Raw genomic sequence first — 12623 nt, 5'->3', positions numbered from 1 at the left:
GAGGAGACACTATCCAAAACTTCACTTTTTTTGTGATTCTTAGGTTTCATTGTATGAGCCCATGTTCACTGTTGGCCTAGATGTAGACACACAAGCCTATTTTACATCAGCTGTATTTATATCAACAGTTTTCAGAAGTATTCTGGGGACTTTAAGCCTTTGGCTCTTCTAAGGTGATATAATCTAGGGAGAGGTGTATTTACTTCTCTCCTGCACTATACCCTGGTTTGTGAGTAATCCGAAGCACTCTTTTCAGACCTGGAACTGTGACCAGGATCCCTGCTTTCCTGCAGTTGCAAATTCTGCTGTGCTAGTGTACCTCCTTCCACTAAGATCTAAGACTCAGGACTGCAACTGAGATTCAAATATAGGCAATACAATAGACTCCTGCCTCTGAGGCCAGCAAAGGGATCCCTGTAAATCTCCTTCTGACCTCTTGTCTTATCCCTTTACTTTATGTTGACTGAGAAATCTGGAAATTGCCACAGATGCCACTGACTCAGTTGCCCTAATGTCTCCTTCTGGTTTGCTGGGTTCCAATCTGTGCTGACTCATCCTGCACTGGACCATGCTCTTCTCTCACAACAGACCTTTCCTTCCAATCTCTTAAGTTGTTTGTGATCTGGAAAATTGTTTTTGTGGAAATTTTAAACTCTATAATTTATTTAAAGGTACTTAAATGGATTTGGGGGAGAGTTCAGGTGAGTACCTATATTTACTCTGTTATCTTGGCATTCTACCCTGAATTAACTATTTTCTAGAAATAAGTCTAGTCTGGTTTTCTTTTCAGTTCTTTCTATTTAAATTATTGTAGTCATTGTGTATATTATCCCCCAGATTGTGTTTATTTCTCTCTGCATGAGTTAATATTAGACTGCTTATTTTCTCTGAAATCTTCATATTAGTCATTTGTAATGATGTAATAATTTCACCCATGGCCTGAGATTTCATCAATGTAGAAAAAGTAGTTCTAATCTTTCCATGATAAACTTTCAGCTGCTATGCAAAGTAAATTCTTAGAAGGCTGACTGGAGGACTGAGAGAGCATTTAACTTGTCTTGGGCCTTCCAGCCAATATGTGTCAGAAGCCAAACTTGAACCCAGGCCTTCCTAACTCAGAGACTAACTCATTTTCCTCTAATATATGCTGCTTCTTTTGGCCCAATAATTGTCCATTTCATCTAGCAGTATATTTAATCATACCCCAAACACTTAGCATCTATATTGTCTTGCCACAAAGTATTTTCTATGAATATTTTGACACCCATGGGATCTTTCTTTCTATTTTCAATTTTCTGGAGGACTTTCTGATAGAAACAAGAGGATTCAAGATCCAAAAAAGAGATAAGACTGATGCCAGAGAGTAAAGGCAGAGATAGGTCCTTTGACCCTATGTCCAACACTATGCTAACCTCTCTCAGGACTTCATCTTGGACATGACCCTGGTAACAATATAGCTTAGCTTTTCCAGGGGGAAGTATCTGTGATATGTGGGTGAACCCTTGAAATCAATGCCCAGTCACTGTGATAGTCCCTAGTCACTGAAAGAACAAGGAACAGGTTTTGTAGGCCCCCTTTAAAAAAAGATAATATTTTATTTTTTCCTGTAATTCCTTCTTTCTTCAAATCTTGACTTCCAAGCAATTTAACATAGGTTATACATGTATAGTCATGCAAAACTCATTTCCATGTAAGTCATGTTGTGAAAGAAAATATAGCCCCCCAAAACACACACACACACACACACACACACACACACACAAAACCCACAAGAAAAATAAAGAAAATAATTTGGGCTCTACTAATTCTTTCTCTGGAGATAGATAGCACCTTTCATCATTAAGTCCTACAGAAATGTCTTGAATCATTGTACTGCTGAGAATAGTCAAGTTATTCACAATATATCATAATACAATATTGCTGTTACTGTGTACAATGTTCTCCAGATCTTGCTCATTTCACTTTGCATCAGTTCATGCAAATATTTCCAGATTTTTCTGTGAATATACTATTCATTATTTCTTATAGAACAATAGTATTCCATCACAATCATATACACAACTTGTTCAGCCATTCTCTAGTAATAATTTCTAATTCTTTACCATCACTTAAAGAGCTGTTATTTAATCCTTTTTGTAGTAGCAAGGAACTGGAAATGGAATGGATACCCATCAGTTGGAAAATAGACAAATAAATTATTATATATGAATGTTATGACTATTGTTGTTCTATAAGAAATGGTCAGCAGGATGATTTCAGAAAGGCCTGAAGAGACTTAACATGAATTGATATTAAGTGAAGTGAGTAGAACCAGGAGATCATTGTACACCACAACAGCAAGATTATATGAAAATAAATTCTGATGGACATGGCTCTTTTAAACATCAAAATATGAGCAAAGATAATTTTCAACATTCACTCTTGCAAAACTTTGTGTTCCAAATTTTTCTCCCTTCCCCCATTCCCTCCCATAGAGAGCAAGCGATCCAATATATGTTAAACATATACAATTCTTCTATTCATATTTCCACAGTTATGCTGCATAAGAAAAATCAGATCAAAAAGGAAAAAATTGAGAAAGAAAACAAAATGTAAGCAAACAATAATTAAAAAAGTGAAAAGATATAGCCAGTCCCCACAGTCCTTTTTCTGTCTGCAAATGGTTCTCTCCATCACAAGTTTATTGGAATTGGCCTGAATCATCTTGTTATTGAAAAGAGCCACATCCATCAGAATTGATTGTCACATAATCTTGTTGCTGTGTACAATGTTCTCTTGGTTCTACTCACTTCACTTAGTATCAGTTTATTTAAGTCTCTCCAAGTCTTTCTGAAATCATTCTGCTTACCATTTCTTCTAGAACAATAATATTCCATAACATTCATATACCATAATTTATTCAGCCATTCTCCAACTGATGGGCATTCACTCAGTTCCTTGTTACTACTAAAAAGGCTACCACCAACATTTTTGCACATGCAGATCCTTTTCCCTTTTTTATGATCTCTTTCGAATATGGGTACAGTAGAGACACTGCTGGAGAAAAGCACAGTTAGATAGCTCTTTAGGCATAGTTCCAAATTGCTCTCCAGAATGATTGGATCAGTTCACAACTCCACCAATAATTTATTAATATCCCAGTTCTCTCAATCCTCTCTAACTTTCATCATTATTTTTCCTATCATCCTAGCCAATCTGAAAAGTGATACCTCAGAGTTGACTTAATTTGCATTTTTCTGATCAATAGTGATTTAGAGCTTTTTTTCATGATTAGAAATGGTTTTAATTTCTTCATCTGAAAATTGTTCACATTCTTTGAATATCAATTGGAGAATGGCTTGTATTCTTATAAATTTGAGTAAATTCTCTATATATTTTAGAAATGAGACATTTATCAGAATTTTCGGAAGTAAAGATTTCCCTCTCCCTCCAGTTTTCTGCTTCTCTTCTAATCTTGTCTGTATTGATTTTATTTGTATAAAACTTTTTAATTTAACATAATCCAAGTTATTCATTTTGCGTTTCATACTGTACTCTAGTTATTCTTTGGCCATAAATTCCTTCCTTCTCCACAGATCTGAGGTGGATTCTCTTTGTTCTTCTAATTTGCTTATAGTATCTTCATGTCTTAATACTCTTCATGTCTTAATCATGAACTCATTTCGCCCTCATCTTGTTATAGGGTGTTGGGCCCACTTTTTTAAAAAAGTAACTTTATTCTTTTTAAAAACTTTTTATTTGTTGTTCTGAATTCTTTCCTTTTCTCCTCCCTTTTCCCTACCCATTGAGAAGGCAGGAAATATGATACTTATTATACATATGAAGTCATGCAAAACATTTTTCATGTTTTAAAAACATGTAATTTTTATGTGTGCACTCTTTTGATCATGCTCTAGCTGAGCCACTGAGCCTGATCAGAAGTGTTCTTTAGCAGTCATCTGAATTCAGGGTATAATGTTTCTGAATCCAAATTAGGGGACAGTAGTAGTAGCATTTCATAAAATAATTTGTAACACACACATGAAATTATCACTCCTGCTCAAAGGCTCTATAGACTTTGATCTTTGATTATGCTGCTTACAATAGATATACTGTGACCTTCATGCATAGGGGAGATGATCTAGGCTTATGATGCTTTTTACTATAAGAACCTCTCAAGTAAGGAAAAACCTTCTGCCAGTGCATGTTGCCACTTGATAATGGTAGAGTTGTCTGGAACACTCAGAGCTTATTATAGGCATGACTTGCACCCATGTTTTTCTAGCTTTAAGAATGGGTTTTTCTCCATTCTGCCTTTTAGAGGTTAAAAAAAAGAAGGGAAAGCATTCAAAATAAGAATTGTCTTTGGGATAACTCAATGTATAAGCCTGTGAAACAGTCTGTAAATTAGGCAAAACAAATTATTCTTTGGAAGTTGTCATTCTAAGAGGAATTTATTTCAGAGTGTATAGCTGTCATTGCATTTTTTTTAGATTAAAAAAAGTTTTTATTCCACGAACATTAAAATATAGAATTTCAAGTATAAATTCATATCTAATTCTTGATCAATCCATTGATAAAGAAAACAGATGTTTCCAATGACTTTCATTCTTGTAAACTTTGCAAGCTCATCATTAAGGGTTAAATATTAATGGACTGATTCATCATTAATAGTTAAACAAAACTTCTAGGTTTTTGCAAAGGCTGTTTCCTATGACTAGAATGCATTCTGTTCTTACTTCAGTCCTAGAGTTCTGAGCTCCCTTAAAGACTGAATTTGGTCCAACTTCTACACAAAGCCATTACTGAGCACCCATTTTCTTTTTCTCACAGCACAATATTAACAATAAAAATAATGATAGTAAACATTTACATAGCACTTACTATATGCCAGGAACTGTGATAAGTACCTTACAATTTTTTTACTTCATTTGAACTCTGTTGAACTAAGTTGAACTCTGTTTTATTTCCATTTTACAAATGAGGAAATTTAAACAAGCAGAGGTTACATAGCTTGTCTAGGGTCCCGCAGTGTCTGAAGTCAGATTTGTACTTAGGTCTTCTAGACTCTGGATCTGGCACTTTGTTCACTATACCAACTACCTAGCTTCTCCCCCCCTCCCATTATTCTTTGCTTGAGAAATACCAACATATTATACAGGACTTGAACATATGTATTTAATTGTAAGTTCATTTAATTACCATGTTATTCATTGAAATCAACAGAAATTCACAGCAACTATGTGGGCATATCTTTTAAGAACCGCTGCCATAATTGTGAATATTCTTTCCCCCTTCCAATTAAATTATCATTCAATTTAATTTATATAAACATATCAGTGTAAAGGTGCTATTTTCCTGCCTCGACCCCAATAGGAGGAAGGCTGCTTGAAGGCAATTTGTCTTTGTATCCATCTTACCTTGTACATGCACAGTCAGTGCTTAATAAATATTTGTTGAATATAACTGAAAAGGAAATGCTAAAAAAAAACAGGTAAAACCATAAATGTGGCAGGATGTCATATGATTAATATTTCATGGCAACCCAGAATCTGTCCATCTATCTGTTCACCTTCACTCTCCCAACCTAATGATACCTTCTTTTCCCAACTATAGGTGTCATTGCTGTGCATGAGTCAGCCCTTAATACTCACCTTATGACTCCTTTCCTCCCCTGCCTTTGGGTCACCCATTCCTTGAATTCTTTTAAGATTATAGTATTCCATGATTTACATCCAGAGAATATTCCCCAGGAGAATGATGGTTCTAACAATCTGGATTTTTGTGTCTGGAAGAAACTTGGGTTCATTCAAAACAGCAGTATCCTTGAAAGCTTCTTACAAGACCCTTAAGATCTATACCCAGTTTTATCTTGGTACACAAAGATTATGCTTGCTTTCCCATTCTCCCTCTCCTTTTGCAGCCATAGGCTACAGTGGGAAGCATGCTTGGATTGGAGTCAGCATAGGGTCTTAAGCAAATCATTCTTGTCTAGGTCTTAGTTTCTTCATCTGTAAAATAAGGTGGTAGCAAATGATCACTTTTCATCACTATTTCTCCATATCACAAGGATTTTCTTTCTTTGGGTTTAGTTCTTTGCTATTTTTTTCCTACTATGCCACATTCCTCTAGAGGATGATTTATTGGACTTGGAGTCCAGACATCTGCATTCAAGATCTAGTTTGACCATTAGTCATCTTTAATGAGAGAATGATGCTTAGACCTACACATCCACCATCCATCTCCAGAGAGCTAATCCTGCCTTGCCAACTGTATATTAGGTGCTTCATAGTAGATGTTATATAAGCTTTTTCAACCCATTTGTCAGAAACTGAACTAATTGTCTTTCCCATCCCAAAGCTTCTTATTTCAATTGAAAGTAGTCACCCAGATTCTTCGATGTGGTGTGATCCTTCTCTCATTCTCACACTCATAGTCAATCGGCTGCACTGCCCATCCTACTCCCATTATATCTCCCCCATCTATTCTCTCATCTCTTATTTCAGTGATCAAAATCAAAGTTCAAGATCTCATCTTACCTAAATTTTTTCACCAACCTCCTAATTGGTGGCTCTGCCTCAGATTTCTCCTTTTCACAATCCAATTTCTACACAAAGTGATTTGCTTAAAAAACAAATTGACTAAGTCCTACCCTTGCTCAATAAACTCCAGTAGCTCCTTACTACCTTTACAATTGATCCCTCTTATAACATTGCTTCAACTTCCTTTTCAGCCTCAATATTCATTCCTTTTATGTACTTTGGTCCAGCTAAACTGACCTTCTTGCTCTTCCTCACATGGCACTCCATTTCCCACCTCATTGCTATACTTTTGCATACCTTCTCTCCAGGAATATGCCCTCATTATCTATACCATTTGGAATCTCTAGTTTCCTTTAAAATTGAAGTCATCTCAATTCTCGGATAAAGAAATTGAAACTATTTCTAGTCATATGAAAAGATGCTTCAAATCATTAATAATCAGAGAAATGCAAATCAAGACAACTCTGAGATACCACTACATACCTGTCAGATTGGCTAGGTAATGCAAAATGTTGGAGGGGATGTGGGAAAACAGGGACACTGATACATTGTTGGTGGAACTGTGAATACATCCAGCCATTCTGGAGAGCAATTTGGAACTATGCTCAAAAAGTTATCAAACTGTGCATACCCTTTGATCCAGCAGCGTTGCTACTGAGTTTGTATCCCAAAGAGATCTTAAAGAAGGGAAAGGGACCTGTATGTGCAAGAATGTTTGTGGCAGCCCTCTTTGTAGTGGCCAGAAACTGGAAACTGAGTGGAAGACCATCAGTTGGAGAATGGCTGAATAAATTGTGGTATATGAATATTATGCAATATTATTGTTCTGTAAGAAATGACCAACAGGATGATTTCAGAAAGGCCTGGAGAGACTTATATGAACTGATGCTGAGTGAAATGAGCAGGACCAGGAGATCATTATATACTTCAACAACAATACTATATGATGATCAATTCTGATGGACGTGGCTCTCTTCAACAATGAGATGAACCAAATCAGTTCCAATAGAGCAGTAATGAACTGAACCAGATACACTCAGTGAGAGAATTCTGGGAAATGACTATGAACCACTGCATAGAATTTCCAATCCCTCTAATTTTGTCCACCTGCATTTTGGATTTCCTTCACAGGCTAAATGTACACTATTTCAAAGTCCAATTCTTTTTGTACAGCAAAACAACTGTTTGGTCATGCATACATATATTGTAGTTAATTTATACTCTAACATATTTAACATGTATTAGTCGACCTGCCATGGAGGGGGGGGGGAAGGAGGGGAAAAATTGGAACAATGGTTTGGCAATTGTCAATGTTGTAAAATTACCCATGCAAATATCTGGTAAATAAAAACTATTTTTTTTTTAAATTGAAGTCATCCCTTTTACATAAAGCCATTTCTGTTTCTCAATTGCTAGTGCTATTCCCCCCTTCAAAAATACCTAACATTTAAAAAATCCATTTTGTATTTTTAATTTGTATATGATTACATGAGAACATATTGTTTCCCCAGTTCCCTGAAGGCTCCTTTGTATCCATAATACCCTGAATATCTGGCTCACAATAGGTGATTAAGACATAAGTGTTAGTTGATTGTAATTTTTTTGACAAGCTCTGTTTTTTTCAGAATAAGAACCATAATTCTGGTAGATTTCACAAAGTTTTTTTCAGTAGAGGTCCAGATTTTGATTGTGTTAAGGTGTTGCTATGGGTTTCAGTTGGCCATCTCTCTTTGAAAGTACTTCCTCATTAGTAAATTCCCAGCAAAGAGTACAGCCAAGAGTCTCTGCCCTGGAACAGCCTCAAGGTCACCTGATCTGTTTTAGTCCTAGATGGGAATCTTCTCTACAACTTCTCTGACAAATGCCCATCTGGTCTTTCCTCAAAAGCTTCCAGTGATGCAAAGCTTGCTACCTTCCACTTTGCTATTTCCATTCCACTTTGAAGTGTTTAGCAGTTCATTGGAAGTGTTGCTTCCTTTAACCAAGCCAGTGAAGTTTCTCTCCATTACTTTCCAATTAAAAGCTGCCACATAATTCAGAGATGTGCCCTCTAACCCCAAACCAGTATTGTTAAGGGTTAATAACCATATTCTGAAAACTAAAATAGCTCTTTAGGTAATGTCCTGGACCTGGAACAAAACCACGTATAGTTAAGTACTTAAATATGAATTGATTTTGTGTGTGTGTGTGTGTGTGTGTGTGTGTGTGTGTGTGCTTCTTGGATTTGCCTAGATCTTTCCTTCTTACAATCCTTCCACTGTGAATGTGGCAGAAGGCCATCTTCCACCCAACTTGGAGGGACTGGACTCTGGGTAACACATGCAGAGTAGGAGCCCCAAAGCTTAGTTCCATTGTCTCAGGTCTGAACAAGGCACTGTGGGGCTGGCAGGGGCCCCCTCCCTCTTGCAGGCTGTTTCCTGCTTGCGAAGCAGTGGCCCCTTCTGGGAGAGCTAAAGTATTTCAGCCAACTTCCAGGATTTGGTTTAACATTCCCGTCTCTGTGGAATATTCAAATGCTCACTCTCCAGTCAGATTCATAAAATAGACATTTTCCTTTCTCTGCCTTTGCTGTCTTTATGACCCAGTGAAATTCACATTCAGAGTCTCCTGGAAGGATGTCAGAGGAAATTTGGCTGTCAAGCCTTTTTAATTTAATACTGCCAAATAAAGGCAATACTGCAGAGAGGGTTTAAACCAGGGGAAACTTACCCACCGGGGCTTTATCTTTATTAAGTATCCAAATTTAACTTGGAAAAAAAAATTGTCTTACATAATAGGACTTAATTCTGACCCTCATTTTTTTGGTTTGTTTTTGTTTTGTGTAGCCAGAAGACCCTACAAAAGATTTCTGATCCTCCAAAAAAAAAAAAAAAAAAAAAAAAAAAAAAAAAAAAATCTCAATACAAGATTGGTCTATCTTTGTAAGCTTGGGTGATGATTCAATTAGTGTTGACAGCAGAGGCTAGGAAATGAGGAATACCTAATTTGTAAAAGGGAGGAAGTATACTCAAATATGAATTGGTTTTCTTGGATTTTAAAAAAAAAAATATGAGCGGATCTTGTTTTCCTTCTTAGAAGCCTTCCAAGTATGAATGTGGCAGATTATTCCTTCTTTCCAAATTTTGTTGGAGGTAAGAGTCTGGGCCATGTAGACCAGTTTGCTTTCTTACACAATTAAATATGGATTTTTCTTCTTTAGTTCCTTCTAGTAATTTCACATCACTGCTCCCTCCATTCCCATATTATCCCATCCCGGACACAGATGCTGCTTGTGGTTGTGTCTTCCTCAACTCCTAAATTAGGTGGGCACTGGTTGATGATGGGCCGGCAGGTTGTCCTAGTCCCCTTTCTTTGGGCCTTGTTTCTGCATCTCTCCCACCTCACTGCCCATCAAATGTCCCCACCCGGGAAGAGGCAAGAATGAGGAAAGCACTTGCAAACTGAATTTCATTTCGAGTTAGGAGATTCTCTGATCCCAGATTCTTTCTTGGAAGCTCCGAGAGGAGATAGGAATAGTGTAGGGGTCTTCAGCTCTCACTACAATCCCTCTGCAGGCTCACCTACAGAACACTTGATTTGGAAAAGAGAAATGAACACCAAGCTACTGGACAAGGGCTTCACTTTCCTTCAAAGTCTCAGAAACATTCACAGTTGGTCCTTCATGCATGTTCAGGGAGGAGACCCTCGTCAGGCAATCGGGTGGTCCCAGAGGACAGCTCCCTGGACAGTCGCACGCTTCCAGGATTTCCCCGGAGTGCCTCTGGTTTGCAGGCCAGCGGGGGAACAGCGCCGTGCAGGACTTTTCCAAAGGGATGCCCACTGGTGCGCTAGGAAGCAAGTTGGTTTAGAAACGTAGCAGGGAGCGGCTCCAGACCTCCCGCCTCCTGCCCTAAGGCTCGCGCCGTCAGAGCTCCGAGCGAGCTCAGAGCGGAGAGTGCTCACCTTTCCCCTGCATTCCCGGGGCCTGGCACTTTCTCTGTTGCCCTCAGGTGAGAAAGGAGGGAGGAAGGGAGGGAGTGTCCGCCCGGGCGGAGCCCAGGACAGGAAGTAAAGGGACTTTCCCATTCGGGATCCAGAAAATCTCCCTACCTGAGTCCTGCCAAGCGTCAATGTAAAGACTTTACTGTCCCCTCTCTCAGGAGCCCGTAGGAGCTCCCCGAGCCACATATGCCCCACAGGGGGGCGCCCGCTGAGCAGCCCGGGGACTCGGGAGCGAGCCGTTAGTTAACCAGGGAGGTAGAGACGGAGAGGTAGAGTCAGAGTCATAGATACGGACGCATACCTAGCGAAACAATAAACAGCAGTAGAGACAGAGGAAGAGATAAAAGACGCTGGGCTAGAAAGGAAGAGTGAGAAGAGAGGCTAGAGACCGCGGGAGAGGCTGAGTCCCGGGACTCCTGCCTTCGCCCTCCGGGGAACCTCTGGGCTTTGCCTTCTACCTTCCGAGCTCCCTGCGGGGCAGTGGGAGGTGGGCAGCTCTGGCATCCTTGCCGGAGTCCCCGGATTTGGGTTCTGCCACACACTGCGAACAAGTGCCTTCCCCGCTCTGGGGACTCAGTCTCTCCATTTGTACAAATGAGGGGGATCCTTGGGCTAGGTGGCCTCCGAGGTCCCCAGCAGCTGTAAAGTTTCGAATTACAGCTGCGGCGGCCAATCGCAGCCCTGGAGTCAGCCTCCCTTCCCCGCGCGGCGAGGGCGCTGTCCCTGGCAGCCGCCTAAGAGGGGTCTCCTCGGCCCGGCCGGCCCAAATGCTGCCCTCCCTCCTTCCCACGAGAGCTGGGCCCCAGCCCCTAGCCGCGAGCACGAAGTCCTGGTCGCTCCCGGGGGTCGGAGAGCCTAACAGCGCCGCCTCCGCGGCTCCAGGCTGGGACTGGGGGGTGTGGTGTGGAGGGGGAGGGGCGCAGCAGGGGGAGGGGCAGAGTCAGGGGAAGGGGAGGGATGAGGAGGGGAGGCGCGGCGTGTCGTCCAACCTGCTGGCGAGAGGTGGGTGGTTGGCGGGGCAATGAAAAGGGCAGGCAAGGAGTTCCCCTCAAACTTTCAGCAACTCCTTAGGTCTTCGCTCTCCGGCCGGCGGCGAAAACAGCGGCAGCGCAGTCACGACGATGGGCCTGGGCAGAGAGTAAGCGGAGAGTCTCGGGTCTGCTTTCCTGCTTGTCCTTCTGCCTGTCCACTCTCCCTTCTTAGAGTCTCCTCCTCCCCTTAGTCGTGGTCGTAGTCCACCTTCCTCCTCGCGAGCTCCGCGTTCAGTGTCGACGAGTGGGGTCTCCGAGCGCGTTGGAAGGGCAAATCCGAGTCCCAGGCGGAGAGCGCTGGAGAGGATCGGCGCGGCGCGGCGCACTGGCCAGGTGACCCACACGCACCCTCCGCCCCGGGCACGCTGTTGATCTCTGTCCATCTGACTGTCTTCCCCCGAGACCCTCCGGGACCCCCCGAAGTCCTTGGCAACTCCATCTAGCAAGAGACCCTCGGGACTCGCCGCGCATCCCCCAGCCACCAACTTCGACCGGGGCGCCCGAGGGGCCAGAAAGTTGCGGCGCGCCTGCGGGAAAGAGACGCCAAAAGCCTCCCGACAGCAGGCTCCATTAAACGCCAGTATAGCCAGGGATCTCCAAGCGCCCACTACCGAGATGTCCGAGAAGAAGGATGGCAAGGCCAGGGGGAGAGGCAAAAAGAAGGAACGAGGCTCGGGCCAGAAGACTGCGCCCCCGGAGGGCGGTGAGTGCCGACCCCAGAGACGCCCCCTCTCCGCCTCTCTCCTTTCCTCTCTTCCCTTCTCTTCTCTTCTCCTGTCTTCGCTTTACTCCCATTGGGTCCCACCCTGCATTCCCCAGAGAACCCAGCCCAATCTAGCGAGCCGGCAGCGGGCAGGTTGTAGAAGCCGCGGGGACAGCAGCGCATCCTGAAACCTGGAGCTGTCTCCATCTCTTCCTTTCTGCGGCCGGTGTGGGCGTGGGGCAGGCAAAAGGGCGAGGGCGGACTTAGGGGTCCCTAGCCCGAGCTCTCCCTTACCTGGCTGCCCTCCACCTCTCCAGCTCAAGATCCAAGCACTAAGAACTGGAAAGGACCGGTCGGGGACCGACCCATTTCCCGTCTTTAGAAACT

At 41.9% G+C, this 12623-nt stretch overlaps 1 protein-coding gene across 7 annotated transcripts in view; it reads left to right on the top strand.

The window, feature by feature from the left end:
- Window positions 1-12623, top strand: part of NRG1 (neuregulin 1) — an 888216-nt gene that overhangs the window by 662974 nt on the left and 212619 nt on the right. Inside the window, exon 1 of one of the 7 annotated variants that reach the window (XM_074275399.1) lies at window positions 11565-12236. The exons of the other annotated variants lie outside the window; for them this stretch is intronic. Within the exon in view, the coding sequence (XP_074131500.1) occupies window positions 12149-12236 (88 nt within the window). The 5' untranslated portion in view covers window positions 11565-12148. Of the gene's footprint in view, window positions 1-11564; window positions 12237-12623 lie in introns of those variants that run through there. 7 annotated transcript variants of the gene reach the window in all.

The sequence above is a fragment of the Sminthopsis crassicaudata genome, chromosome 6 (assembly GCF_048593235.1).
Source record: "Sminthopsis crassicaudata isolate SCR6 chromosome 6, ASM4859323v1, whole genome shotgun sequence".
NCBI lineage: Eukaryota > Metazoa > Chordata > Mammalia > Dasyuromorphia > Dasyuridae > Sminthopsis > Sminthopsis crassicaudata.
Note: the sequence above shows the minus strand (reverse complement) of the source record. Positions and strands in the feature narration are given on the sequence as shown.